Source organism: Ptiloglossa arizonensis, chromosome 3, assembly GCF_051014685.1.
Source record: "Ptiloglossa arizonensis isolate GNS036 chromosome 3, iyPtiAriz1_principal, whole genome shotgun sequence".
Taxonomy (NCBI): Eukaryota; Metazoa; Arthropoda; class Insecta; order Hymenoptera; family Colletidae; genus Ptiloglossa; species Ptiloglossa arizonensis.
Window position 1 is genome coordinate 2,746,111 of NC_135050.1, and position 27,802 is coordinate 2,773,912.

At 37.1% G+C, this 27,802-nt stretch overlaps 2 protein-coding genes across 2 annotated transcripts in view; both read left to right on the forward strand.

Annotated features, from left to right (window-relative positions):
- Stet (stem cell tumor) overlaps positions 1-27,802 on the forward strand; it is a 615,911-nt gene that overhangs the window by 116,760 nt on the left and 471,349 nt on the right. The gene's annotated exons all lie outside the window — the stretch shown is intronic.
- On the forward strand, positions 14,859-15,902 carry LOC143144525 (uncharacterized). Its single transcript, XM_076307030.1, has 2 exons — positions 14,859-15,000; positions 15,073-15,902. The coding sequence occupies exons 1-2, from the start codon at positions 14,859-14,861 to the stop codon at positions 15,753-15,755; spliced, it is 825 nt and encodes a 274-aa protein (XP_076163145.1). The 3' UTR covers positions 15,756-15,902.

Consider the following 27,802-nt stretch of genomic DNA (forward strand, 5'->3'; position numbering starts at 1 on the left):
TATTTACATAGATTGTTACGGTATAACTTGGACTGCATTTCATTTCCTCAAATTCCAACATTATGTATACGCGTGTCATGTTAAAGTGGCTCAGATGGTTAAACATACCTAGCAGGTTTTGATATACATGTAGAAAGGTTTGATATACTTTGCAAGGACATAAACATATAAACAGATCCTTAGCTCTCATGGTCTAACGATGTGGTTGCAATATCGTTCTTGGTTAGTAATTTGATAGATTATTTACCTCCTTCAGCCTTAGTTAAGATCTCATCTCGGCCGACTTCTTACGACCCAAACTCGAGTTTTGTATTCGCATAACCCAAGTATTTGCAAAGTGAAGTGAAGATCAGTTCCAGAAGGTGTTACGAGTGATATTGGGTCAGATGTTTTCTATTATTACAACGAATTGCAAAAACAGAAATATACGGTTTAGATGCGTGCGTTTCGAACAGTACTAGACTGAAATTGTAGGGACAAGTGACTATAAACAAATGGTAAAATATTAATCTTACTTGCTTTTTCGTACTCATCGATCGTTAAAATTTGAGCTCGGTGTCGTTTAAACTGTTGAATTTCCAATACCGTCTAAAGATGATACAGCAAAAATCATCTCTGATAACCATATGTATGTACCTGTGTGTATGTGTATGCACGTGTATATATAAGTGTATATACGAGTATATGCATGTATTTGTGTATACGTCTTTCTAGAAACTTCTGGAAAATTCTATTCTACCGATACGTGACGTTTATTAAACAAAATTCGTTCGTCACCATGACGAACTGCGATTTGCAGTCAGATCTCGTGAAGAACGCACGCAAAGGATATACCTTCCGGGATATTAATAAAGTTTGACTAATTGATAAAATGGAAATACCGAGCTATTATTTAATCGCATCCATAGCTCTAAATTCCAATTTAAACGAAGCTCGTTCCAATCGTATATTCCGATTGTAAGCAAAAATTGTACCGACCACATACTACTTGCTCCTAGTACCGCGTCCTCCTTAACCCGAGACCGATCATTCTTTTTCCCTAGAATACCTGTTTCGTGATATCAAAGGATGATTGGCCGTTTGTGGCAATCCCGCTGAAAGGTGTAATGTGCAGAGACCGGTAGGAGAAAATGATCCAGTCATCTATCTGCCGTTCTTAATCATAATTACGCAAGTTTGCGCGCAAGTGCGTGACAGGGGCAACGAGGCAGCAGCGTTATCGCGGCTTCACGGTCTATCGCATTGTCGGTTGTTCGCGGCTGTTCGTCTTCATCAGTGGTTTTTCGTGGAAAAAGGCACGCGATAGCGCGCAGCCTGTTACGCGCACACACGCCGGGACCGGCAGGTTGCCGGAAAAGGACGCGGGCATGCGTGAAAAATGGCCGCTCGTCGGCCGAATCAACGAGCCGATTCGAAACGGAGAGCCGTGCGCCAGACAGAATTAACGACGCCCGACGCCGTTCCTCGCCAACGAAAAACTCCGCACCTCCCCGCGATCGAGGAACGATAGCCTGTAATTAATAGAACGCCGAAAACTTTTAACGAGAAAGTATCGCTGCTCGCCCGTTTATCTCGATACCGAACAACGTCCCACCGCGATGCCCCGTCGAAATTCTACTTGCTTCGCAACACCTACCGTTCGCGCGATAATTCTATTATTTATCGATTTCGAGCATTCATCTTTCACGGTAATCTCCGGATAACAGAAACGAAATTGGTTCAGTTATCCGGGTAGGTCGACATTCTATTATGTATCAATTTCGAGAATTCATGTTCCACAGTAATCTCCAGATAACTGAAACGAAATTGGTTCAGTTATCCGGGTAGGTCGATTCTATTATTTATTGATTTCGGGTATTCATCGTTGACGGTAATCTCCGGATAACTGACACGAAATTGGTTCAGTTATCCAGGTAGGTCGACATTCTATTATTTATCGATTTCGAGCATTCATGTTCCACGGTAATCTCCGGATAACTGAAACGAAATTGGTCCAGTTATCCGGGTAGATCGACGTTCTATTATTTATCGATTTCGAGCATTCATCTTTCACGGTAATCTCCGGATAACTGAAACGAAATTGGTTCAGTTATCCGGGTAGGTCGATTCTATTATTTATCGATTTTGAGCATTCATCTTTCACGGTAATCTCCGGATAACTGAAACGAAATTGGTTCAGTTATCCGAGAAGGTCGATATTTTATTATTCATCGATTTCGAGCATTCATGTTACACGGTAATCTCCGGATAACTGAAACGAAATTGGTTCAGTTATCTGGGTAGGTCGACGTTCTATTATTTATCGATTTCGAGCATTTATGTTCCATGGTAATCTCCGGATAACTGAAACGAAATTGGTTCAGTTATCCGGGTAGGTCGACGTTCTATTATTTATCGATTTCGAGCATTCATGTTACACGGTAATCTCCGGATAACTGAAACGAAATTGGTCCAGTTATCCGGGTAGGTCGATATTCTATTATTTATCGATTTCGAGCATTCATGTTATACGGTAATCTCCGGATAACTGAAACGAAATTGGTTCAGTTATCCGGGTAGGTCGACATTCTATTATTTGTCGATTTCGAGCATTCATTTTTTACGGTAATCTCCGGATAACTGAAACGAAATTGGTCCAGTTATCCGGGTAGATCGACATTCTATTATTTATCGATTTCGAGCATTCATGTTTCACAGTAATCTCCGGATAACTGAAACGATATTGGTTCAACTATCCGGGTAGGTCGATATTTGTTCCAGGAATCGACCTCTTTTATCGCGACTGATGAAATTAAATGAAATACACTGAAATTTAAGAAGATAGAGTTTCGAGTTATTTGCGTTCGGTAGTTGAAAACTGAAAATTACGAAACTCGTGCCTAGCACGAATCATTCATTAATTCTTTAGTAGATCTTACATTTTTTAGTTTAGCCATTTAGTTAAATACGTGGTTCGATTTATTGAACTTTCTGCTTGGAAACAAATGTAATAGATATGCTTAACCATGTTCCGTATGCTGAATTTCAGTAAATTCTGCATATGCTCCAAACTTTCGATTTCCTTGAAAACCCAGGCCTGTTAAAATTATTTTATTCCGTTTCGCTTTATTGTTCGTTTAGATATTGACTTCTTCGTCTTGTAACTTTAGAAGTGGATATCTCTTAAAAGAAAGCTTTCGCGAGCATACTTCTATGGAAAGAATTTATTTGTTTTCAAAGTGATGTAAAAAAGTGTCGGTAAAATTTTTAAGTTTGACATCAATTGAGAACTATCCCAATAATTAATGTTGCCGCCACTAGTGCTTTAAACCGATTAAGAGATACCTTTATTTTGTCCAGAGCAATACGATCTTTAAGGAAAAGGTGTTTTTCATAGCATGTGTAGCAGATTCTCCTTTCTAGGTATTCTAGAAGTTTCCAGTGAAAACTTTCAAGGCCTTTGTTTCAGGCTTTCTGAGCTTCCTCGAATAATTGATCAATAAATAAGAAAACTTGCGATATGCTGACAGGCCCATGAATGAGTACTGTATGGATAGAAGCAAACTGATAAAACCACAAATAATTTTTTAGATCTAGTGTGTTTATGACCATAACCTTAAAGTCTCTCAACTACAAGAACAGGAAGTGTAGCCATATTTTACAGAGCTTTAAACTCGGGTAGTATGGTAAGTTTCTGTTAAAAATACACGGTGGAAATACACTGGAAAACAAAGTTACTTAATATGGAATCTTACTATCAACTAAATTGAAGTTTCTACTTCATGGTCTTAAATATGTTACTGACCGAATATCCAATTTCGTCAACAATAATCGGGTTTGTTTTAAGAATTTCACATTTTGGTCACGATTTGGGCATTTTGTCCCGATATGCGGATCAACGTACCCTGGTCCCTGGTTACATGAAATTGGATCAGATTTACTCGATTTCATATAACCGGGAAACGTGGTGTTTCCATTTCACGAATCGGCTTAACGCACACATATGAATCATGAGTCATCTAACGTAAATGAAAATGTTGATATTTTTCATTATATCTTTATGAAAGTATTATTAGAAAAGTATTGATATTTTCCCGAAGAAAATGTATTTAAACACGACCTTAGCCGAACTATGTTTAATTGTAATTTATGTGAAGTATTTCTGAAAAACTTTCAATTACGTGTATTTATAATTTATCGTTATAAGACTGCTTTAATTCAATTATCGATAATGGGACATATATTGATAAAGAAGAAATCGTTGAATATGTTTGTAAGAACTAGTACAAGAATTTCGTTAAAAATGTCAATTGTCATTTGAAGACTCCTGTGAATACAATTATGTACAAAGAATTTGATACTTTGTTTAATAGTCACAGAATATGCATTTCATATTTTTAATTTTATTCCACTGATTTGCAGTTCGAGAAGTAAAGATGAGCAACCATAACCTATGCGGTAGACTCTTACTGATGATATGGTTATTTTAGTGATCTAAAAGATGAAAAGTTTCAAGAGAGATGTAACAATTTGAAGCGAAGGAGGTGGCAGATTTTATCTTTCATGCAACTAAAAGTTGAAAAGATAACACACGAATCGAATCCTCGTAACTTATATGATATTTCTTCAACTTTCAGTTGCATCTATGGTCTTGTGCCACTTTTACCACGTTCATTAATAAGAGATATGTAGGTTGAACGCAAAGAACTAACGTAAGACAATGGGTGAGCATACTCGCTAAGATAAATGCAGCGAGAAGAATTTCGAAATGGCAGCCATATCTACAGAAAAACAAGCCAGGTAATACTAAATGGCTTGCGCTAAGAAAATATAGCGTAATATTAATATCTTGAAAGCTAGTTAGAGTAACATACAGTATATTGACAAATGTTGGACATATCGACGTATACAAGTAATAAGTATATTACTAAGAGTTATATGTTTTAAGTATATTGTGCTAAGCCCCTTGACTAAGCATGCTACACATGCTATGAAGAACACCTTTTCCTTAAAGATCATATTGCTCTGGACAAAATGAAGGTATCTCTTGATACTTGTATATCAAGTATTAATGCTAAGTATATCGCTTAAGTGTTATATATTTTAATTATTTCTGAACGCGTCTTAAGCTATGTCCTATGGATAAGTATAGAACGACGTTCTCAATGTTGACTGTGCAACTTTCCCCTTTGTAGGTTTCACAAGGTAGAGGTGTTCTGTATTTTCACAGACACGATAGACAGAGGTATATGATTCTAAAAAAAAAATGTTTATTTTTCCCTATCGTGTATACTTTCCAGCGTCTCGTAGAAGTTAGTCCGTGACGACTAATTATCATAATGGCCTACAGTCTGGCCCACGCACATGAGGTGTGTACGGTTGTCCAAGAGTCCAAGTTTGCGGTGTCGTTGCTAATAAAACGATCTCTGAGGCGCGAGGGTATTCTCTACTGCCTACTCTGCGCAGCGATACAAAACCTGTAAATTGTTTGAAAAGTTATAGACATCTGTCTGCGTGAGCAACATTATCTCTCGAGCAAGTTTCTTCGACCCACAGACTTCTCTTTACAAAAAAAAAAAACGTGTCGAGGAACAAGGAAATTGTTCGAAGAACAGTTCCTTGGTAAGCAAGTTAATCGAATCGAAGATGAAGCTGGTCTTTTCGGTCGACCACAATTTAATGTGCACACGGATGTACCCACGGTGTTCTTAGGGGTTGTAAGTCCACGTATCAGCCAGAACGGTTGGAAGTTTCGTGCTACAGCAGCATTACGTGACACAAAGTCCCGTTCTCGTATTACGAGCTGTGTGGAGCTAAAAGGGGGCGTGGGGGCTTATAATAGGGTACGCGTGTCCCGTCAGACCACCCGTTGCAGATTGGGCTTTCCTGCTAGCCACCTTAGACGCGGTCACGTCGGAGTTATGTAGTTTGAGTCGCGGAATAACGTCGAACAAAAGCAGCCAAGGGTAAGTTCTCCAAGTTTCCATTTGGAATTTCGCATCGCCCAGAACGACAAGTGTTTTCTGCCTCGAGATCATATCTATGGTAAGTTTATAGCAGACATTGTTTGCTTCCTTCAACGGTTGCGAAATTTAACGGAATTCTGAGCTTTAACAGAGGTCAAGGTTCAGTTCTTCCGTAAACCACTTCCATCATTTTTGATTATTCTCATCTCTTTCGTTGCTCTTGGAACACGTCAGAGAAAATTGTAGCAATGAAAGATAAATGATAAGTTTTGGCTAGACACGATTTAAAGGAAATACAAGGAAAATTAGTAATTTCCTTGATTTTATTTCCTCTGTACGTGTTAAGAAAAATAGTATTGAAATCGAAAAATATTTCGAAAAAATATTCTTTACGGAAAAACATGTTTTAAGACCGATTGATGACGTCTCAACTATTAAACAATGATATTCCTTTTCAATGTACGTATGTATCGTATGTATGCTTCTTAACACGATAACGTCTAATCGACTGAAATAATCGGTTATTTCGAATTTAGAATAATCTGAATTTCATCATGGGGCGATTTCACGATCAGGATCGATACACAACTAAATTTAATATATGCTTCAGATGATTCTTCTAATGAAAATGTTTCTTGTGAACAAGCATTAACATAAATCTTTAAAAATTGTTTGTCTTCGCAATGATTTTAATTTATAAAAGAAAAACAGCATAATCATTACGTAGTAGAAAAGATTTTTTCGCTTTTGTAGCGTTTAATTGAAAATAGTCTGAACCTATTGCTAAAATTCTCGTCAGACTTTAATCACATTTAGGTACAACGTTACTTTTACATTCTGTGTTCTTGTTGAAGCATTTAAAGAGTATTTTGGAGCACATATCATGTTCCTATTATTTATACGTCTGGAGAAGTTGCTACAAAAATCTTCCAGACACTCCAAATAGTATATTAGAATTCATTTTCTTTAAAAGAAGGAACGAAAAACATGCAAAGAAACATTTTATTCTGCTACAAGTAAAAAACTTTGCTTCACAGAGATAAAACAAATCAAATTATGGAACTTTCATTTTTATTTTATTATTTCATGGGCCTATCGTAGTATGAATATTTATAGGACGCATAACATTATTTTCCTCGTGTAAACGAGGGGTGTTGGGAAAGTAAGGGAAATTGAAAGGGAATTTCAAAGGGAAAGTAAGATGTATAGATGTGTTTAAATTGAAAGGAATCGGCCATTTGGGAAATACGAAAAAATATGGTCTTTGTGAAATCGTTCACGACGCGTTCGTTGTACGAGAACAGAGAACGAAATTATACAATAGTGCGTGCATTAACTTGCATTCGAATTTAATGTTTCTTAATTGCACAAAATATTTGTTAATAGATGTATAAGAACTCATGGTAAAATCCATTACTTCTGAATTAATTCTCTCTTCATTCGTTCAATAAAGATTCAATAAAAGGCAATTATTATTCATTTATTACTTAAAAAAACCGATATAGTTCGTCATTTGATTTAATTTTTTGTGAATTATATAACAATTACATTCCTGAAGAAAAAATGAATGAATATTTTGTTTTTGTATTTCCATTGTTTATATTCTACTACAGCCGTCGATGTTTTTTTAATTTTTTTCTACGTATTTATATAATATTTATATATATATATATATATATATATATATATATATATATATGTATGTATGTATTAGAGATAAATTTAAACAAGTTGGTATGTCATTGTTGATATTTAACTCCACGTAAAAGGAAAGTTTCAAACCGTGCATGTACGAATATTTTCATATGATCGATAATATTGATATTGATGAGTGCTCTGATAATGGACAGTGGAATTCAAATGACTCTACAAGTAAGAATTTAATGAATTTATGGAACAGTCTTTTAGCTCATGGATCGGATGTATATAGGCCATTTCTCGATTAGAAGAACATGCAATTATCGCTTCAGATGCAAATAACTATATACCTCGAACGCGTAAATATGTTATCAAACGAACAAACTGAAACAACTCGCGAAACGTTAAGAGACAATGTTCAAAATAAGGAGCATTGTTTGTAAACAATCGAATACTAGGTCGTTCAATAAGTTTTATCGAACGACGAAACTTATTGAACAATCTATTACTGTGAACACGTATAAATCGATCCACTAAATAGTAACACAGTCCTTTTGGGGGAAAAATGAATCGATTTTAATAGAATCTCCCCAGATCTCGATTGTTGGGTGGATTCTGATCAAACTGTTTAATATATGGCCCACTGTATTCTCGTGACAAGCCCAGATGAGTATCATGTCGGAGTATTTGCGTGGCGATTATCTTTTGGCACGGCTAGCTCGAGCGTAATCAGAGAACAATCACACCAGGACTGTCTACCCTTTAGGTCGATTATTTTATGTCTTAGATATTGAAGGTAACGTCTTGATTCTCGTCTTGGTCACGTGGGCCGCGATTAAACGACGTTCACGAGCTAAGGACGGGGCTCAGACGTAATTGGATGGTACGTACCGTCTCCATATTGTACGGGGAATACCCAGCGTGAGAATTAATCCGTTTCTCTCCTCGTTCTCTTTACGTGCCAATAAAGGGAAGGGTACTTTCATTAACTCTCTATATCCGAAATTGCCTCCACGGATAACAGACGAATTTCTTCTCATGCAGATGGCCTCTCGGAAGCTATCTGTGATATTAGCTGGTTCTCTTTTGCACAAACGTTAGTTTTACGAGGTTAAAATTTAACCGAGCAATTAAATGTTCAAGATAAAGGCATTTAACTGCAGACAAATTTACACCGCGAGGAAAGTAATTTACAAAGTGACACGACTAATTTTCCAAGTATAAACGGTAACTCGTGAATCGTTCGTTGTACTGAAACATTATTGAGACGAAAGTTGGTACTTTAAGGAATAAATGATATATTCGTATTGGAACAATTTGGTGAAGAGAAGTTAAAAGGAGAGAAAGAGAAAAGTTCAAATTTATCTCAGAATATCTCTAAAATATCGATGTTTATTTATGTTTAGGGAATCTACAACTGCGTAAAGTTCTTTCTATTTTTTTAAGAGGTGGGTATTTTTCGAATTATGTTAAGTCTCGAAAAATACCTACATTTCGTAAATAAAAACAACCATAGTCTTGAACACTCGCTATGACTTACGAATTAAGAAATTAACTGCCTTTAAAATTATACGCGTTCAGATATATGTTTATTAAATCATTTTATTTTCTTCGATCAATACTGTCAATTCCTACAGTTCATTTACCTTCTTAAAATTGAAATGCGATCAACAGCTATAGTTTAGAAGTAAAAAGCAGCTGGTTTGGTTTCATTGATTTCATACTAATATACTTCAATACATTTTAAAGTGATTTTCCAGAAATTGAACATTTTAAATTACAATTAATCGTAGTTGTTGCTTGTTTTGCGAAAAAAATGTACCTATAAAATTATTAAAAGGAACAAGCATTTTATTAAACAGAACTGTTTTCCATAAACAGTTTTCGGTAATCTTCAGACGTAAGAAAATATAAATTAAAATTATCCTAAACAAGTTTCATATGTTTGTTAACTCGTAAAAATCATTACTATACTTATGTGAATGTTACAAATATTTTGTCTTACGGCATGTAGGTTAGCATTAAAATTAAAAAAAAAAAACAAACTTATGTAGACCGTGATCGGTAATATTCTAAATTGTGTTAGCTTCCAAAATATACGCCATTTATAATTTATTTATATTTTGTAAAGCTGTCACAAGTACACGGAACACGCGAAAAAAATTTTCGACTAATTGAGATTCATCTTCGATTTATGATATTTCGTGCGTTTAACGTTTCCTCGATATGATTTGCAACGTGCGTTCGAAGATCTTCGTACTTGAACTTCGAGACCCAGTTCACAACACCAAACCGTTGGCGTAGAGGCGTAGGATATTGCCATAAAAGACTATTTCATAAATTTAAGCGTAATCGAGACAAGTTCAGACGGACAAGATGCGTCGAGACGAGGATGAGACCGTGGCGCGGGTGTTTCAGGGACACGTACGCGTGGGTCGGACCGGAACAGGCATGATTCATGTCGCGAAGAAGTCGTGAGACCAGCGGAATACCGGCTTTGTTCTGTGGAGCATCTTCTTACGTATACATGCGCAAAATGATAAGAAATTGGGAAAATTATAAGGCTGTAAAGTTACTCCAATGCATCAAACAACGTTACACAATAAACAGAAATATCAATTTTAAAACTTTCCAATTTGAAGAAAAATAATTCGATCTTCGTTTGACAAAATTAAGATTCTTTTTCGCTTGTGTTGCGTGCCTTTTTGTATTAATAATAAAGAACAATCATTGTACAATATTAGTAAGCATTATTTCTAAGCTTTTGTACGTACAATACTGTTCCTTGGGTTGGCTGCAAAGTTACTCCAATGCATCAAACAACGTTACACAATAAACAGAAATATCAATTTTAAAACTTTCCAATTTGAAGAAAAATAATTCGATCTATGTTTGACAAAATTAAGATTCTTTTTCGCTTGTGTTGAGTGCCTTTTTGTATTAATAATAAAGAACAATCATTGTACAATATTAGTAAGCATTATCTCTAAGCTTTTGTACGTACAATACTGTTCCTTGGGTTGGCTGCAAAGTTACTCCAATGCATCAAACAACGTTACACAATAAACAGAAATATCAATTTTAAAACTTTCCAATTTGAAGAAAAATAATTCGATCTACGTTTGACAAAATTAAGATTCTTTTTCGCTTGTGTTGAGTGCCTTTTTGTATTAATAATAAAGAACAATCATTGTACAATATTAGTAAGCATTATCTCTAAGCTTTTGTACGTACAATACTGTTCCTTGGGTTGGCTGCAAAGTTACTCCAATGCATCAAACAACGTTACACAATAAACAGAAATATCAATTTTAAAACTTTCCAATTTGAAGAAAAATAATTCGATCTACGTTTGACAAAATTAAGATTCTTTTTCGCTTGTGTTGCGTGCCTTTTTGTATTAATAATAAAGAACAATCATTGTACAATATTAGTAAGCATTATCTCTAAGCTTTTGTACGTACAATACTGTTCCTTGGGTTGGCTGCAAAGTTACTCCAATGCATCAAACAACGTTACACAATAAACAGAAATATCAATTTTAAAACTTTCCAATTTGAAGAAAAATAATTCGATCTTCGTTTGACAAAATTAAGATTCTTTTTCGCTTGTGTTGCGTGCCTTTTTGTATTAATAATAAAGAACAATCATTGTACAATATTAGTAAGCATTATTTCTAAGCTTTTGTACGTACAATACTGTTCCTTGGGTTGGCTGCAAAGTTACTCCAATGCATCAAACAACGTTACACAATAAAGAGAAATATCAATTTTAAAACTTTCCAATTTGAAGAAAAATAATTCAATCTATGTTTGACAAAATTAAGATTCTTTTTCGCTTGTATTGCGTGCCTTTTTGTATTAATAATAAAGAACGATTATTCTACAATATTAGGTAGCGTAATCTATAAGTATTGCTTTTGTATGTAGAGTACTGTTCTTCGGGTCGGTTACACATTTACTCCAATGCATCGAACAACGTTACACAATAAACAGAAATATCAATTTTAAAACTTTCCAATTTGAAGAAAAATAATTTGATCTACGTTTGACAAAATAAATATTTCTTTTCGCTTGTGTTGCGTGTTATCGCAACCGTATTTCACTTATTTACATATAAAAATCGATGAACAACGATAGAAAGGCCACTGTATTTTATAAAAATTAACGAATGCAATTTGGTACATTTATTCAGACTGCTTAACAGCTCACCATGAAATTACAATTAAGAAATATTATGATCGTTGCCCAGAAACCTCGGTTAGAAATTATCGAGCATAGGCATAAGCGAAGGCATAAGTAATTTTTGAAAATTTCTTGTCACGAACGAAACATTGTAAGGGGGGAATTTTGTCTCTTGGAAAAAGTGCAAGTATTTTGTTAATATTTCCCGAAAAGTCGTCTGTCCCGATAATTATGTTTCGCTTTCGTTGTTGAAAAATGTTCTCGTTCTGTAAGAGTTCAGCGTCGGATTTCGATATCCAGCATCGTCCTACGTATCTGCCTATCTGCTTATAATTTCAGTGAAACCTTTTCTGTCGCTGAAACGTATCCGCGAATACGTACATATCTCGTTCCCTCTTACATCAGCCAGCGTCGTCCGAAAGAGAAGACAATGGCGCGTGGGTCGAGGCAATGTATTGAGGCGTAGCCGAGTACCTACGTAGATACAGTCTTAGAGTGGCCGTAAGCTGTAACTAGCGATGGGCACTCGATGCTCGTTTCTCGAAATTCTCAATCAAGTCGTTCCTTTCGAAGAATGTTCACGCTGACGCAACGGTCTCACGGTGACGATGTTTTCAAGCTTTTTACGATCAAACCCAGAGCAACACGGTATCGCGTGATTCATAAGAATTGTACGAAAAGAATTCCAGTATTAAAATTTATTATTGGATCGGAGGAACAGAATCGGAATAACATTTCTGAATCGTCGATTCATTTCTTTCCACGTGATCGATCGGTGAAGAATAATATTCTAACGTCAAGTATAAGTTTAAAAGATATACTGTTCGAAATTTGTTCCGTTAAATGGTAATCTTTATCTAACCTCGAAATCCTTCCATTCGTGAATGAATTCTTTTTATTCGACTAACAGCGTGGTACAGTTAATTGAATAAAGGAATTCATCGGAAGAAATAAAAAGATTCGAGTAAGCAAGACTAAGGATCAGCAAGTTTTCTCAAGAGATAAGCGTGTTCAAATCTAATAGATGATCCAATCGAATACACTTAGGAATTAATTATATTTAGATCTTTGATAGTACCGTGGTTCTCCTATAATGTTGTTTTGCTAACTGTATACAGGTAATTGTAAATATTTCGTAGCATTTCTTATACTTAGAGTGATTTTTCATAGTTTCTTTTTACTGCATATGTTAATCTCAGATGCCTACCTAGACTCATTCGAAGTTTAAAGCTACTAGATGGTAACACGAACCATTCCATTTTTCTTAACTACCCTATCTTATTTTTGTTTAAGTACACTCGGTTGCACTAGTCTAGACATCTAAATACAACCCTTTAACACGACGCGAAGAATCAAATAAATTAAAAATGTACATTGTTATAAAACGATTTATAATCTCGACGAAACATCAACTGTTGATCTTCGATGTATTTGTGCATTCATCGTTTTAAATATCTAGTTTCTACCCATTTACATTTCCTTGTAAGTGTCTCGTAAACGTTGTTATTTTCCCAAAATTTGTCCAAGTTTACCCCAGTACGTAACAATTTGTAAAATAATCCTGTATCCGCAAAAAAATTCGAATACCTCCCAATCGATCAACGAATATCGGTGTATTAAAAATGGTTCGTTCGTTTCGATGAGTTCTATCGATAAATCGTGTAAATGTTCCGTTTGTAACGGGCCACGAGTATCCACGTGTCTTCCCGTGAAAAACTGGTTCCCGCGTGGTTCCGGTTCGATTGCATAATTCGTCAGAGCGGATTCGAGTCGCGTTGTTCCCATCGCTAGACAGAACGCGATCTCGGCGTGACGTAAGACGAGGACCACGGTACTTAACGATCGGTGCCATTGCACGTTAAAACGATTACTTCCGCCGCGCGTGGAGGTGGAGATACATCGCGAGGTCTAGCGGCCTCGTGAGCTTTGTCCGGTATACGTGCTTACAGGCAGTCCAAGAACATCCTGGTCTGGTGTGTCCACGCGGCGAATAAATTCGAAAGCTGCGCTCGTAATGCGAGGGAACGGCTGCTTTCGAGACCGATATACTCGTCACTGCGAACTGTACAGGGCTATTCACGCGACCTACTCCGCGTTTGTCCTTACCGTCGTGAACTCGCGCGCTCGTTAAACTTCCCTTGCCTTTCGAAGCTTTAAACTTCCGAGCTTGGAGTTACGTGAAATACGTGAAATACGACACAACGCCGTTTTCTCATAGATAATGCGTTTCCACGTTGTATTGTCGTCCCACCGAATACAGTATTGCCTCGTTGTAAGTAGTGTACTTGGGGAGGCAGGCATTACTTATAACGAAACAGTCCTCTATTTTGGAGTTCGTTTGTTCTTTGTCGCGGCAAGTGCGACAGTCTACGAATGAGCAAGATGGCACACGATGGCGAGAAATCGTAAGAAAGTTCACTCGAATCATTTGACGGTTTTAATTATTCATTTCACGGTGGATCGAAAAAGTATAATATTACACTATGTGTGGTATCGGATTTTCCGCGTCCGCTTGGACCTACTTCGAGCGCAGGCCTCAACAAGATAGCGCGTGCGGTCGGACTTGAGTTGAGCTAAACATTTGGCGTCGATCTGTCCGCTAGTTTTCCTGGAAGGCACGAGTATCCTTTACAGGGGGTCTTGCGCGACGACCGAGCGTGAGAATGCATGGGGATGAAAGGGAATATGTTTGGAAAAGACGAACGATTAGAATCGTCGAACGTGTCCGAATGTCTGAAGTGAGAGAGACTGAGGATTGGAACGAAAGAGAATGAATGGGCATGACTATATAGAGTGCGAGAAGAACGTTAAGGGACACACAGTATGACGCCGAGAGTATGTCCGGAGAGTGTCTCGCGGACAGTATGACTGAAAGGCAATAAGACGAGACAATTAAAAGACGCACCAAGCGAAACTAGCCACCGACACTAGGTCTAATACTATTATCACTGTAACTTATAATATATATATCCATAAACCACGCACGAGTACAACAGTTATTTGGGGGCTCGTACGGGGATCAATCACTCAAGATCTCTTCTCCAGTGATTCGAAGAGAGAGAAAAACAACAATTTTGGGGGCTCGTCCGGGATGAATCAGACAGGTGTCGTTATGCAGGATAGTTTAGACGTAGTTCAGTGTGAAGGTGAAACGACGAGAGTTACAAGGATGAGCTGCGAGACACGACGAAAAAGTGTCAGTGGTAAAAATATGTGCGACAATTCTGAAGTTGGTAAAATGAAGTTGGTAGAGCTTCTAACAGAATTGAAAAGACGAAAATGAATAATCACTGGAAACAAAGAAGAATTACGACGACGTTTGCAAGCTGCCTTGACGCTAGAAGAGGAAAGTGGAAACGAAGATACGAGTGATTCCGACGAGGACGACGAAGAAGATCATGTGGACAGAGTTGAAGAAGACGTTGATGACGACGATGACGACGGCGATAATGGAAGATCAGGACGCGATACATGCGGAAAGAGGAGACAGGTAAAATGTGTACCTAGTTTTAAAGATGTGGAAGAGTCGATGACAACGTTCAACGGGGACGACAAACGAAGCGTTAAACTTTGGATCAGCGATTTTGAGGAAACTGCCGATACGTGTGAATGGATTGACATTCAAATGATAATATACGCCAAAAGACTTTTACGAGGTTCGGCAAAGCTGTTTGTTAATTACGAGAAATGTGGCCGAAGCTGGAAATGTTTGAAGAGCGCTTCGAAGTCGGAATTTGGTTGTAAAACCAGTAACTACCGAACACATGAGGAGCTGACACAAAGGAGGAAGCGTAACGACGAATCGTATGAAGAATACATCTATCGGATGCTCGACATAGCCTCTCGAGTAGACGTGGAGACTGATGCTGTGGTACGATACATAATCGACGGGATTCAAGACGAAGAGTGTAACAAAGTCGTGTTGTATGGAGCCAGGAGCATTTCAGAAAAAATTCATAATCTACGAGGAAACGAAGAACAGCATTAGAACGAAGACGAAGCGCATGGAAGATGAAGTGCAGAGACTAGTGCGTGTTGGAAATGCGGGGACGAAGCGCATGGAAGATGAAGTGCAGAGATCAGTGCGTATTGTAACTGCGAAGACGAAGCGATGTTTTAGTTTTGGATTGCCAAATCGTGTGAGTGCGAATTGTCCAATGAAGGACAAAGGGATAAAATGTTTCAAGTGCAACGAACACGGGCACGTTGGGTCGAAGTGCCCGCAAAAGTTGAACGTGGAAAAGGATGTTTGTAGTGTCGCACAGCTTCCTCGAGGAAAACATCACGAGAAGGTAAAGACAACGAAGCATGACTCAGTAGCATTGATCGATACAAATAGCGATTTGTCTTTGACGCGGAAGGATGAATGTGTGAAAATGGGCGCTGTTTGCGAAGTTTACAAAATAGATGTTCCGTATACCAAAGATGTTGCATGTAGAATTACTGTAGAAAACCCTGAGAGCGTATTGAACGCCGCGAGTAAGTTTCAGTTGTCCATTAACTGGGACAAAGGTCAATTTGCGGAATCAAAGATCCAGTACGTAGGGCACATGATTAAGAATGTAGTGTGCGTCCGTCGGAACAAAAAACCGATGCCGTTGCGAGATTCTCAAAATCAGAGAGTGTTAAAGCCGTGCAGAATCTTCTGGGTTTGATTGGTTGTTTTAGAATGTTTGTAAGCCAGTACGCGATTATTGCGAGACCGTTGACGAATTTATTAAAGACGAACGTTAAATTAGAGTTTGGTTTTAAAGAGGAACAAGTACCGGTGCATTTGAGAATGGTATCGTCGAATGGACCTGTGCCGGAGATTTGTAATGCAGACGCCGATACGAAATCGAATAGAGATGCGTGCATGTGTGTGAACGAGGGTGAGCAGAGTGTGACTGCACGACTGCGCGCAGTGCAGCAAAAAGACATTGAACTGGGGAACATTGCCGAACTGGTGTGCCAAGGCAAAACGAATGATCGTTGTGTGAAGGATGGTTCGTTGTTTGAAGTGACCAGTGAGCATAGGTTGATGAAACAGGACGTTTATGTGAATTGCGTGTGGCTTTATGCCACGAAGACGATGAACGCCGCCGAAATTCTCAGTAGACTGAGAAAAAGATCGATTGCATTTGGAAACCCGAGAAGGATCATTAAGGGACACACAGTATGACGTTGAGAGTATGTCCGGAGAGCGTGTCGCGGACAGTATGACTGAAAGGCAATAAGACGAGACAATTAAAAGACGCTCCAAGCGAAACTAGTCACCGACACTACGTCTAATACTATTATCACTGTAACTTATAATATAAATATATATATATATATATATATATATATATTCATAAACCACGCACGAGTACAACAGTTATTTGGGAGCTCGTACGGGGATCAAAAATTCAAGATCTCTTCTCCAGTGATTTGAAGAGAGAGAAAAACAACATGTATTATGAGGAAGCTCTCCTAATCCACAGGTTCGATTTTAATAAAAATTTGCGTGCGTGTAAAGCATACTAGGACGCATGTGACATAATTTTTTTGTCGACAAAAAATGTTCTCGAAAGGATAAAATTAAGACCTGTAACCTTAAATGGCTGTAACTTCGTCAAAAAGTATGCTCCTTTAATGGAGTTTCGCTAATTTTTAAAGGAAACGATCATAGTTTCCGATGTTCCAAACAACAAATTACTCACTCTGTTTTCCACAGTCTGAAGATCGTATCATCAAGAAACTTTTATAATTTGTCAGCCTTCTGTTTAAGGGGGAATTTTGATCTCTTGGGTACTGATCAAAATGAAATTGGTGACAGGAATGAAAAAGTAAAAAGTACTAGGTTATTCAATAAGTTTTGTCATTTTTTCCATTGTAGAAAAATACTATGACACTCCAACTTTGAACAACTGTAAATACACGAACGATTCGACAGATCTATATGAAACTAGACACATGTTCATCAAACAGTAGTACTATCTTTAGAATAATATAACGACGAACCTAACAGTTTCATTTCTTATCGAACGACAAAACTTCTTTAACAACATTATTACATGAAGTTTTGTGGATTTGGTAAACCGTCTTTAGACGTGGTTTTTAGAACAGAGGGCAATGAGAAATCCACTTATGGATTTATTATTACAGGAGAATGCATAGGAAATAGGAAATGAAATTGAGATACTGTTTTCGTTCAATGCCAGTAGGGGCTGGTTAATGAAATTTAAAGATCATTGCAATACAAAATTCGTTATAAAGCCGTCAAACTCGAGCAAACTTTATAGTTGCAGTTTCACGTGCAGTTTGTCGCACTCGCCACAGCAATTATAAAAGCAGTGGAGGGGATGGAGAGACTACTTACAACGAAACACGAATGATGATCTATAACGAGACAATACTGTAATTTTTTCCTGCGTTTCAGGAACGTAAACTTGCTCCTCAACTGAGGAAATAATTTTCTATTTATTAAATAAACTGTTAGGCGATCCGAGCAGACAGCGGAAGAAAATTATTTCGATGTTTAGATCTATCTTCAGAACCTCTGTTAATGTTGCGAGTTCTTGGAATCCGCCATTTTATGACAGGATTAACTCGCATACTCAACTGTCGAACCGTGTCTTCGATCATCGCGCAGTTTTTAATTTTCCAAACAAGTCGTTAGGTTTGACGGTGACTATAACTTGAGGTTTTTGGACAGCTGCAAAATATCTACAAGGCAATCGAAAACCATCCTCCAAACTTTCAATTTTTATTAACAATGCTTTCCAGAACTCCATGTCAATATCAAGAAAGGAAATTTCCTACTCCAATTTTTCTCCTTCTTTTACGCAAAATTAACCCCCATAACATTGATTTTTTGGACAGCTGCAAACTATCTGTAAGGAAATGAAAAACCTTTTTGTCCAAACTTTCAATTTTTATTAACAATGCTTTCCAGAACTCCATGTCAATATCGAGAAAGAAAATTTCCCACTCCATTTTTTCTCCTTCTTTTACGCAAAATTAACCCCCATAACATTGATTTTTTGGACAGCTGCAAAATATCTGTAAGGAAATCAAAAACCTTTGTCCAAACTTTCAATTTTTATTAACAATGCTTTCCAGAACTCCATGTCAATATCGAGAAAGAAAATTTTCTATTCCATGTTTCCCTTTCTACTCAAAATTAACCCAATCACGCACAACCGTGATCACTTCTCCGACAAACTCATTTACCAATAGGAACGCTCACCAAACCCATGTAAATAGAGACGAAAAAACATTGATTCCGTGATCAAACTTCATTCCGTATCAAACATTCAGTCAACGCATCCGTGAGCTTTATTCAGTCAACAATCATTTTGTACACAACTAAGGACTCCACTTCGACAGTCAAGTGTGACCAAATACACATCTACAATCAATTCAATTTTATCATTTATATTTCCAACGATTCCGATAACATTAGTTTGTTCTTCGGGGAGCGATTATCGACGAGATGATCCAACTTTGACATTTCTCACCGACTATCGCGCAACAGTTAAAATTCATAAAAAGAATTCGGACTTATTAATCGTTTTTCAGTACGTGCGATTCAATGTGCTAAAAAGAGCGAGGAACCTTTGTGAGACTATTTCGTTTAAAACTGTATCATTACGATAAATTGATCATTTTTTCTACATAAATTCATCATGAAGGTATTATTTTTGATCCTTTCATTAGAGCAAATGGTAACATTGTACTTGTAACGAGCTTACTAACGATAATTATTTCAACGTAACAAATTTAGGTACATCTACTATATTTGTCTAGTTTGAATCATCACCATTTGACATTGAGTAACAAAGTTCGACGAACAATCTTCTTCTCACTACCGGTCAGAAATTCGTGTCACACGATCTAACGACTAACATTAATTCTTACTACTGTGAAAACGGATTTTATGAGCGACTAGACCAATAATTTCACTCACATCGTGAACATCACTTCGTGGCATTCTTCGTAGCTCCTTGCAGTAGGAAATGTCGTAAACTTCCGCTCCGCTTCTCGTATTCTGCTTATCGTTCAAAGCACGAGATTGTGCAGTGATTACACAGGTAAGAGTGGAGACTATTGTCGGGTAACTACTGTACCACCAATCGTAACATCCAACGACTTGGACGTTTGCACGGTAGGAATGTGAAGATACTCCAATCTGACAGGCACACAAGGGTAGGTCGCAAACTATCTGACGCCGATTTTGATAACACTTCGCATAAATGTTAACGTATTTCCGTTTCCGTATACTTCGACATCAATTCTTTGATGTCGGACTTCTTATCTCATACTCTCGTATTTCACACGTCGTCGAGGTCAGTTAACTCGACAATGTGACGATTTAGTTCACACAACGAAATAGTTCACAAAATGATTTAGTTTACATAACGATTTAGTTCACAAAACGATTGATCGAATCAACAAATAGTCTGCGATTAGTTGAAGGAGAATTGTTCAGTCCGTGAACTTTGAAGGGACCCCGATTTATTCTTCGCTCCCATAAACCGTTTCGTAGGAAAAAGAGAAAATAAAAAAACGGCGAGTACTTTTTAAAATCGTGCAAGTTTATACGGAGTGGGATTAAAAAGAACGGGGGCTTTCGGTCTACTTTGTTAAAATAAACGTATTGTTTCAACACAGTGTAGTGTCGTGCCTGAAAATTTCGCGGTCACTAAATGCCTCCCTGTCAAGATCCCTTGATTCCTTTGTGTCACGGCAAGATTATACGCGCAAGGTGTTCCATAAACAAAACGTGCATAAATGCATGTCGAGACCGTTCGTAGCTTCGTTACGCTGCGAAACGCTTAGACACGGAGCGGATAACCAGCGTATGCAGCCAGAGCCAAGTAACGGTGTAGGTGGGGGATTGGCGCGTGTATCCGTTATGGTATACACGTGTAGTCATTACCGAATGGTCGGTCGGTGAGCACCGGCATTCCAACTGCATTCCACGGCTTACTCGATTCCCAGTTTCTTCGCTCTCTCTGTTCTTCCTTCCTCTCTTCTTCCGTCCCTGTTCCTTTTCCCTCTGTAGGTCCTTCGTTTCTCTTTCCTCCTTGTTGCTTCCTGCGCTACCAAGACCCTCTTACGAGATCCCATTCCCGTTTCTCTCCCCATTCCCTTCCGTACCATGCTTTAACATCAACTATCTTCCTCGGTTCTGATCCTCTGAGGTATCCACGCTTGATTTTCTTTCACTTTTTCTCTCGTCTTTTCATCTCGGCCCTCTTCTCACACCTTTCTAATCTTTTTCTATCTTTAACTCTTTCTCTGGCACTTTTAGCCGCGATCACGGATCTTACACCGCCTATTTGTTGCTTTTCTCTTTCTCCGTTCAGTATTTTCAGTGATTTCTTTACAATTGTACCTTTCGAGTTTGTTGTAATCTTTCCGGATTGGTCGTGGTAAGAAAGGTCGTTTCTTGAACGTAGAACCGATGTGCACATCGATAAGATTTAATTGTTTGTTACCGTTAAACATCGTGTGGAATAATTTATCAATTATAAATAATTAGTATCTAGACAATAGCTAGATAATAGTAAATAACGAGACCAATGTTAATAAATTAAAATAACGTTAAACCAATAACGAGACTATGATACAACTCTGTACAATGCTTCACCATTCAATACTCCTTGGCTCAACATTCCTCGGCTCAACACTCCTTGGCTCAACATTCCTTGGCTCAACACTCCTTGGCTCAACACTCGAGAAGCCCTCGCTCCAACGACACACTCTTCTGCAACCGAAACCGTTGCATGCTAAATTTCCCTAACCATACATGAGCTGCTCGTTGTGAACTATCTTTTCGTTGAGTCTGGCTTTGATCCTTACCGATTCCTACTCTCTCTTTTATTTCTTTTATTGTTCTCTTAAAGCTACATTTTTCTAATCCAACACTATGCCAAAGTTACGACATCACGTGTCGTATCGTGTAAACGTGTTTAACACTAGATTTACCAACCAGTAAAAAAGACTGGCTTCAACTGCTTTACAAAGAAATTTACTTTAAATTCCAAATTTATAGTATACTTCGCTATAAATTCCATATTATATTTTCAAAAGACATTAAGATTTTTTCTATTTTATGGATACAATCAATTTCATAATTTCCTCTTTTTTCTCAATCGTCGATTTTCTTGAGAGACATAGTACGAGAAACACCTTAATATATAGAATCTATCTGTAGTTCTAGAGTTAATATTATATGATCGTGAATATTGGAACGCATGTTTCGATTCGATCGTGTATGTGTCAGTTGACGTTGTAACTATGTTGCCTGACAAATATGGGTAATAATGTACAGAAATTGTCTGTGAAACATCAAGAGCAAGCACAATACACGTGTTCGAGCTTCGACAAGCAATGTCATAATCTGTTACCTCTGAACGGTGAATTGTAGTCGATTTAAACTCAATTTGTTGCTCAAGGCCACTTCCATGATTGAGAATCACGCCAAACACTCTTACTTTTACGTCCTGCGAACTTGCTTTTCTGTTTGAGAAATAAAGGACGCGTATTTGTAGACTAGCATAAACAGAATGATAGTGCAACGAGTAGTGTAAGCAGTACGATGATTAATTAAACGACTGGTGAAATTTACACTCAGTTATTTTAAAAATACACGACTCGCAACGTTGGTAAAATCAATTCATTAGTCGTTCTAAATGTTTGCGATCAATCATATTCCAAATTGCATCTAAACAACAGAAAAATTTAAGAGTTACAAACCACGGTACAGTATACTTCTCTCATAATTTCGATCCAACTTCCATCACGTATGCACTTTTAGTAGTTGCATCGGTAACTCAATCTTTAAGGATGCAACTAGGAATTCATGACACCCTAGTTCTCAAATTTTGAACCTAAGATCTTTAATTGACCGATTGGGCACACACACAACTAGAAATCTAATCCCTGAATGTTCAACGAGGGATCTTTAACATTTAGTAATTTAATCGGGGACCTGAAATTCCATAGCTGTCCAGCCAGGTATCCATGGCAATCAAATGATTCAATTGATAACACAAAACTTTTTAGGAGTCTGACTAGTATCGATTATCAACTTCCATTGCAAGTAAATATGTAATATGTGTATCGTTGTTAGATATATCAGTATTGTAAAGGACACGATAAAAAGAGTTCATCACAGTTCAATTTTTTTCTGTAATTTGAGATAGTGTAGTTGCATTGTTACCACTATGCCATAGAATATCGTTCAGAAGCACGAGCTTCGCTATTACATCGATGCTCAACAAGTTATACGATTCCAATATAAATCCTTCTCGGATATGAAGTCGAGTGAAAGAGAATTCTTCGTCGATCTTTAGTTGGGTCGAAGAAAGAATCCACTTGGAAAACGTTCTATCGGTCATCTTGATAGGAAAAATTCTTTACCCATTCTGTTGGGCGATGATCAGTTAAACCAAGAATTGAAAACAGTTGTAATATGAATTCCGATTCTTGAAACGGTTATAAAGAACCGACAACCGGAAAAAGTATTATGGAGAACTGAACAAAATGGATAAGAGAACCGGTACATACGTGTTTGAAACGTAAGTGGAATTTATGTGCTTATCTTTTTCGGTTTACCATAATGGTATTTCGAATGTTGGTCCTTTGTAAACGTTTCGCTAAGAACCATCGTACAACTGTTTAAAAGAGTTACTTGTTGCAGAATTTTAATCTCTGAATTAAACAGTAACAGTAAACTACAGTTCATGTAGTGAGTTTATGGATGTAACGTAGACTCCAGTTTTAGGACCTGGAAAACAACGTGTGTCCAATAATTGCCATAACAATTTATAAGATATTAATTACCTGCGAAACTTTCCTATATGCAAAGTGAACAAAAGTTACAAAATGTTTGTAACATACTTATTTGCAATAATAACGTTTTGATCGATTTCAATGACCTTGAAGTATATTTGAGAGGCAAAGTATTATTGAGTATTCGTAACTCATAATCGAGGATCACCTGAGTATAGTTGTGATATTAAAAACATTAGAAGATAAAAGAAAAATAAGAAGAAATGTTAATAATTAATTTTTTTACTACCCAAGGCGTATGAGTGTGTTGATGTAAAAATAATGGTTTGGTTAATGTTTTAGAAAAGTATGATAAACAATTCGTTAAAGTATGTTTCTCTCGAACGTTGTTTTCGAAAATTTTAAATTGATCACCGCAATGATTTTCTTTTCTTTTTATTACTGTTACGTTACAACTGACGAAAGGACAAATCAATCGTGTTTAGATTGGCGTTTATCTTACGTCGAGTATAATTACTCTCTTGCAATGAAATATTCTTCCAATAATCGCCATTGCTGGTAACCATTGTTCCTTATGTTAAACGAGATCGTGAAATCGAATTATTCTTTTCGTTCGAGAAGAAACCAGCGAAAAGTCACGAAGAAAGATGATTTGTTCTGACGAGACAAAAGGGATAATTACCTATCGGAAGAAAGAAACGTTGATCCAATGTATGCTTGCAGGATCGGATCCCTTTTGAAATGATTTGAACCTCTTTCTCGGTTCCTTTCTCCGAAAGTATCGGTAAACTAACAGAGTCTTATAACGGGGATACTCGGGGACGTCTCTTTGTCCCAATCCCTTTTTATCACTCTTCGGTTTCACGGCCTCGTGCGAATCGCAAATCCCGGAATCTTTATTAAAATGCACAGAAGCTTGAAGGCCAGCCCCCTCGGCCTCTTTGTGGCCTTTTTCAAGTCATCCTGAATTCCGCGGACACATCACGCGCCTCTCGGAACTGAAACTCATTATGTGATCTTTACCGCCCTGGAACAGTGGTTTGCGATCATCGTAATTGCGATCTGCGATCACGCGAACGTTCCGGCAACTTCAACAATTCCTAAAATCGGTAGGCGTGCTTTTCTCTCTGTTTATGTTACTTCGAGTAAATATTATATCACTGATAGAACTATTCGGAGCTGAGGTAGCGTTTAAAGGACAATGCTCGGTAATTGTCATTTTCGATACTCGTCGAACAGGAGAAATTTTCACACAGCAACTGTGCGTCTGAATCGAAAGACAACGTGCGATAAGAAAGTTGGCTAATGATTAATAACGAGTAGGGAAACGAAGGGAAATCTCGGTGACGAAAATAAGATCGAAAATACTAGAATTAGAGTTTGTTTTCATATATAGAGGGCAAACTGTGTTTCTTTGTTCTTGATAAAATATGAAATGTATAAAGATAACATTTTCAAGGTAATATTAGAAAAATTGAAAATTGATCTTTGATTAGGATTCTTCTACCTTTTGAGTAATCGTGGTCAGTTCTTCCATAGATTCTAAATGGGAGAAAGAACATTGTTTCTTTTTTTAATGTTCTGACATTATTTTCTGCAATATTTTACTAACATCAGCACGAAGAAATATTTTCTGCAGGTTTCTTTTCTTTAGTTTTCTTCTGGTTATAGAAGTCCCAGAGAATTAGTCGTCATTTCTTCCTTCCTTTGCATTACGGTTTTTCTTTCTGCGAAGTAACAGATGACAATTTTAAATACTATTTTTCTTGCGTTTCTTGTTAGAAAAGTTCGTAATAGTCGAAGGAAGCCTTGGCCATTCAGCCAGTATTTCTTCGTTGCTTTTAACTTGGGACACCTGACAATTTTTGTTTTTTATTAACTCCAAGAGTCTTTACAATTTGTCCAATAAGGACATTCGATAAATTGTAATATCGAGTTTGGTTGATTAACACGTAGAAATTATCCCTGTGGATAACATCTGTTGAAGCTTGATGCCATTAGGATAGAAGATCCTTTGGATGTTTCCTATGCAGTCTGTGAGGCAGGCTAGTTTCATACAGTTTCTTTGCCAAGTCGTTGGAATAACTGTCTATTCTTTTTTTATAATTGTCAACAACTGGTGATTTCGTCAGAAACTGTTTTAATTTTGAGGTCCTTCCAGATTTCGTCATTTCGAACATACCATAGATTGATTACTGTTCTAAGAATTATAAACAGCAATGTCTCAAGTTCAGCAATGTGGTTTTTGACTACTATGCTCCATATCTCGATGCTGTACGTTCAGATAGACTGTTCGACAAGTAGATTGAACAAATGACTTTAACAGTATCAAAACTATTCTATTAGAATGGTAGGAACAGTGTAGGATCTATAGAGTAACATTGTCTCTTTAGATGTACAGTAAAAGTAAAAGCAAAATAATAAGTCGAAGTGATACTTACAGCTTCTTATTTCGTTGAAAATATTTACGTGTATTCATTAGTTAAACGCTTCGACTTACAATTATATGAATCGTTTCTAGTTCGCTCGATGAAAAGTGAAGTAATGTACCGAACAAAATGGTTTAAATATTCTTGGTTCCTGTATGGCCGGTATTCTCCCATCCTCCCCTGCAACTCGCATACTTAAATGCATTTTATGCTCGTCTCTTTCTGTTTACGGTCTGTTTCCCGAGTAATTATTCCGGAAATCGTTTAGAACAAATTATAAAACTATTGCTGCAGTGGTGCAATAACTACGTCCGCTAACAATAATTAGACATGCTTACACACTCGTACAAAGAGTAAATCACCGTATAATATGGACTCGTATTTCCATAACGCGATTCCTCGGTTTACTGTATAGACGGGTGTGAGTATTTCTAGTCATTGTGAATTTCATAAATACGTATCCTACGAAGTCAACCTATAAAGACCCAACTAAGGATCCACGTAGCCTTAATAGTCTAAATAGAGACCAAAGACACTTTAGTTGTCCAACTAAACATCGAAGTGATGTCTACTACCTTAACTAAGAACCCAATTTCTAGGTGTCGAATTAAGTATCTATGTGCCCTAATAATTTAACTGATAACCTAGCGACCTAACCAACCAGAAGCCTAGTTAAGATACAATGATCGTGTAACTGTTTGAAGTGTTTAATTGTCCCAATAGTCCTGTTGTATTTACAGAACACAGAAATGTCCGAGACTTCGAAGCAAAGTTAAATAAAACATACGTATATATTTTATTGCTATATTGGTGGTGTTCAGTGAACTTGTTACGATATATTCTACAATACGTTTCCATTTGTCAGTTTTCTCGTAGCCTAACTACACTAGAATTTATCAAGCAAGTTTTCATCGATCGAAATATATTATAGAAATTTGTTCTCGAAGAGTACCTATGGTTGCATGAGTATTACAAGTTCTCGCTCGGTAAAATCTGTCACACTCTCATTGGCTCGGGTTCAAACCCTGACAGCATGAAAGAGTTTCTGTATACATTGGGAACAAGAATGAGAACATTAAGAGCGACTAAAAGAACAGTGAAGTGGGTGGGCATTGAACGATGGCTTGCATTTTGCTGTCGCGTAGTTTATCGGGTGTCATATGATATTGTTTAAGAAGAGCAAGAGTTTGAAATGGTGGCAGGCAAGTCAAGATCGTGTTGTTTCGAATAATAAAAATATCAACAGATTCGATTACTTTGCTCTTAAAATTATTCTGTTAAATCTATTCGTTATAACAGGAACTTCTGAGTTAGTTCAATTATACGTTTTACCAAAGAAACATTAAGGAACAAACAAGCATTTAAGCACGTATATGTTTTAATATTTATTTTACAGTTCTCGTTAATCCTTGGTAATTTACATACTGCTCGTTTGACCAAAAGTCATCTAAATATAATTATGCTCGGTATCGTTTTTATTATGAGAACCTGACCGATTCGAAAGGAAAAGTTTAAAAATGATAAAGTAGAATATAAATAAATTTTACTTTTCTGCTGGAAGAAAATATTTCTTCGTGTTGATGTTAGTAAAATATTGCAGAAAATAATGTCAGAACATTAAAAAAAGAAACAATTTTCTTTCTCCCATTTAGAATCTATGGAAGAACTGACCACGATTACTCAAAAGGTAGAAGAATCTTAATTTTCTAATTTTACTTATTAGTCGTTCGAGTCACTGTCGACCACGTGTCGAAAGTTACGCCAAGTTATGTTCGTTCCCAGGCAACAGTCCCAGAGAGCAGTGGGGATAACTTTGTGACATCACGAGAGAGAAAAAGCGTAT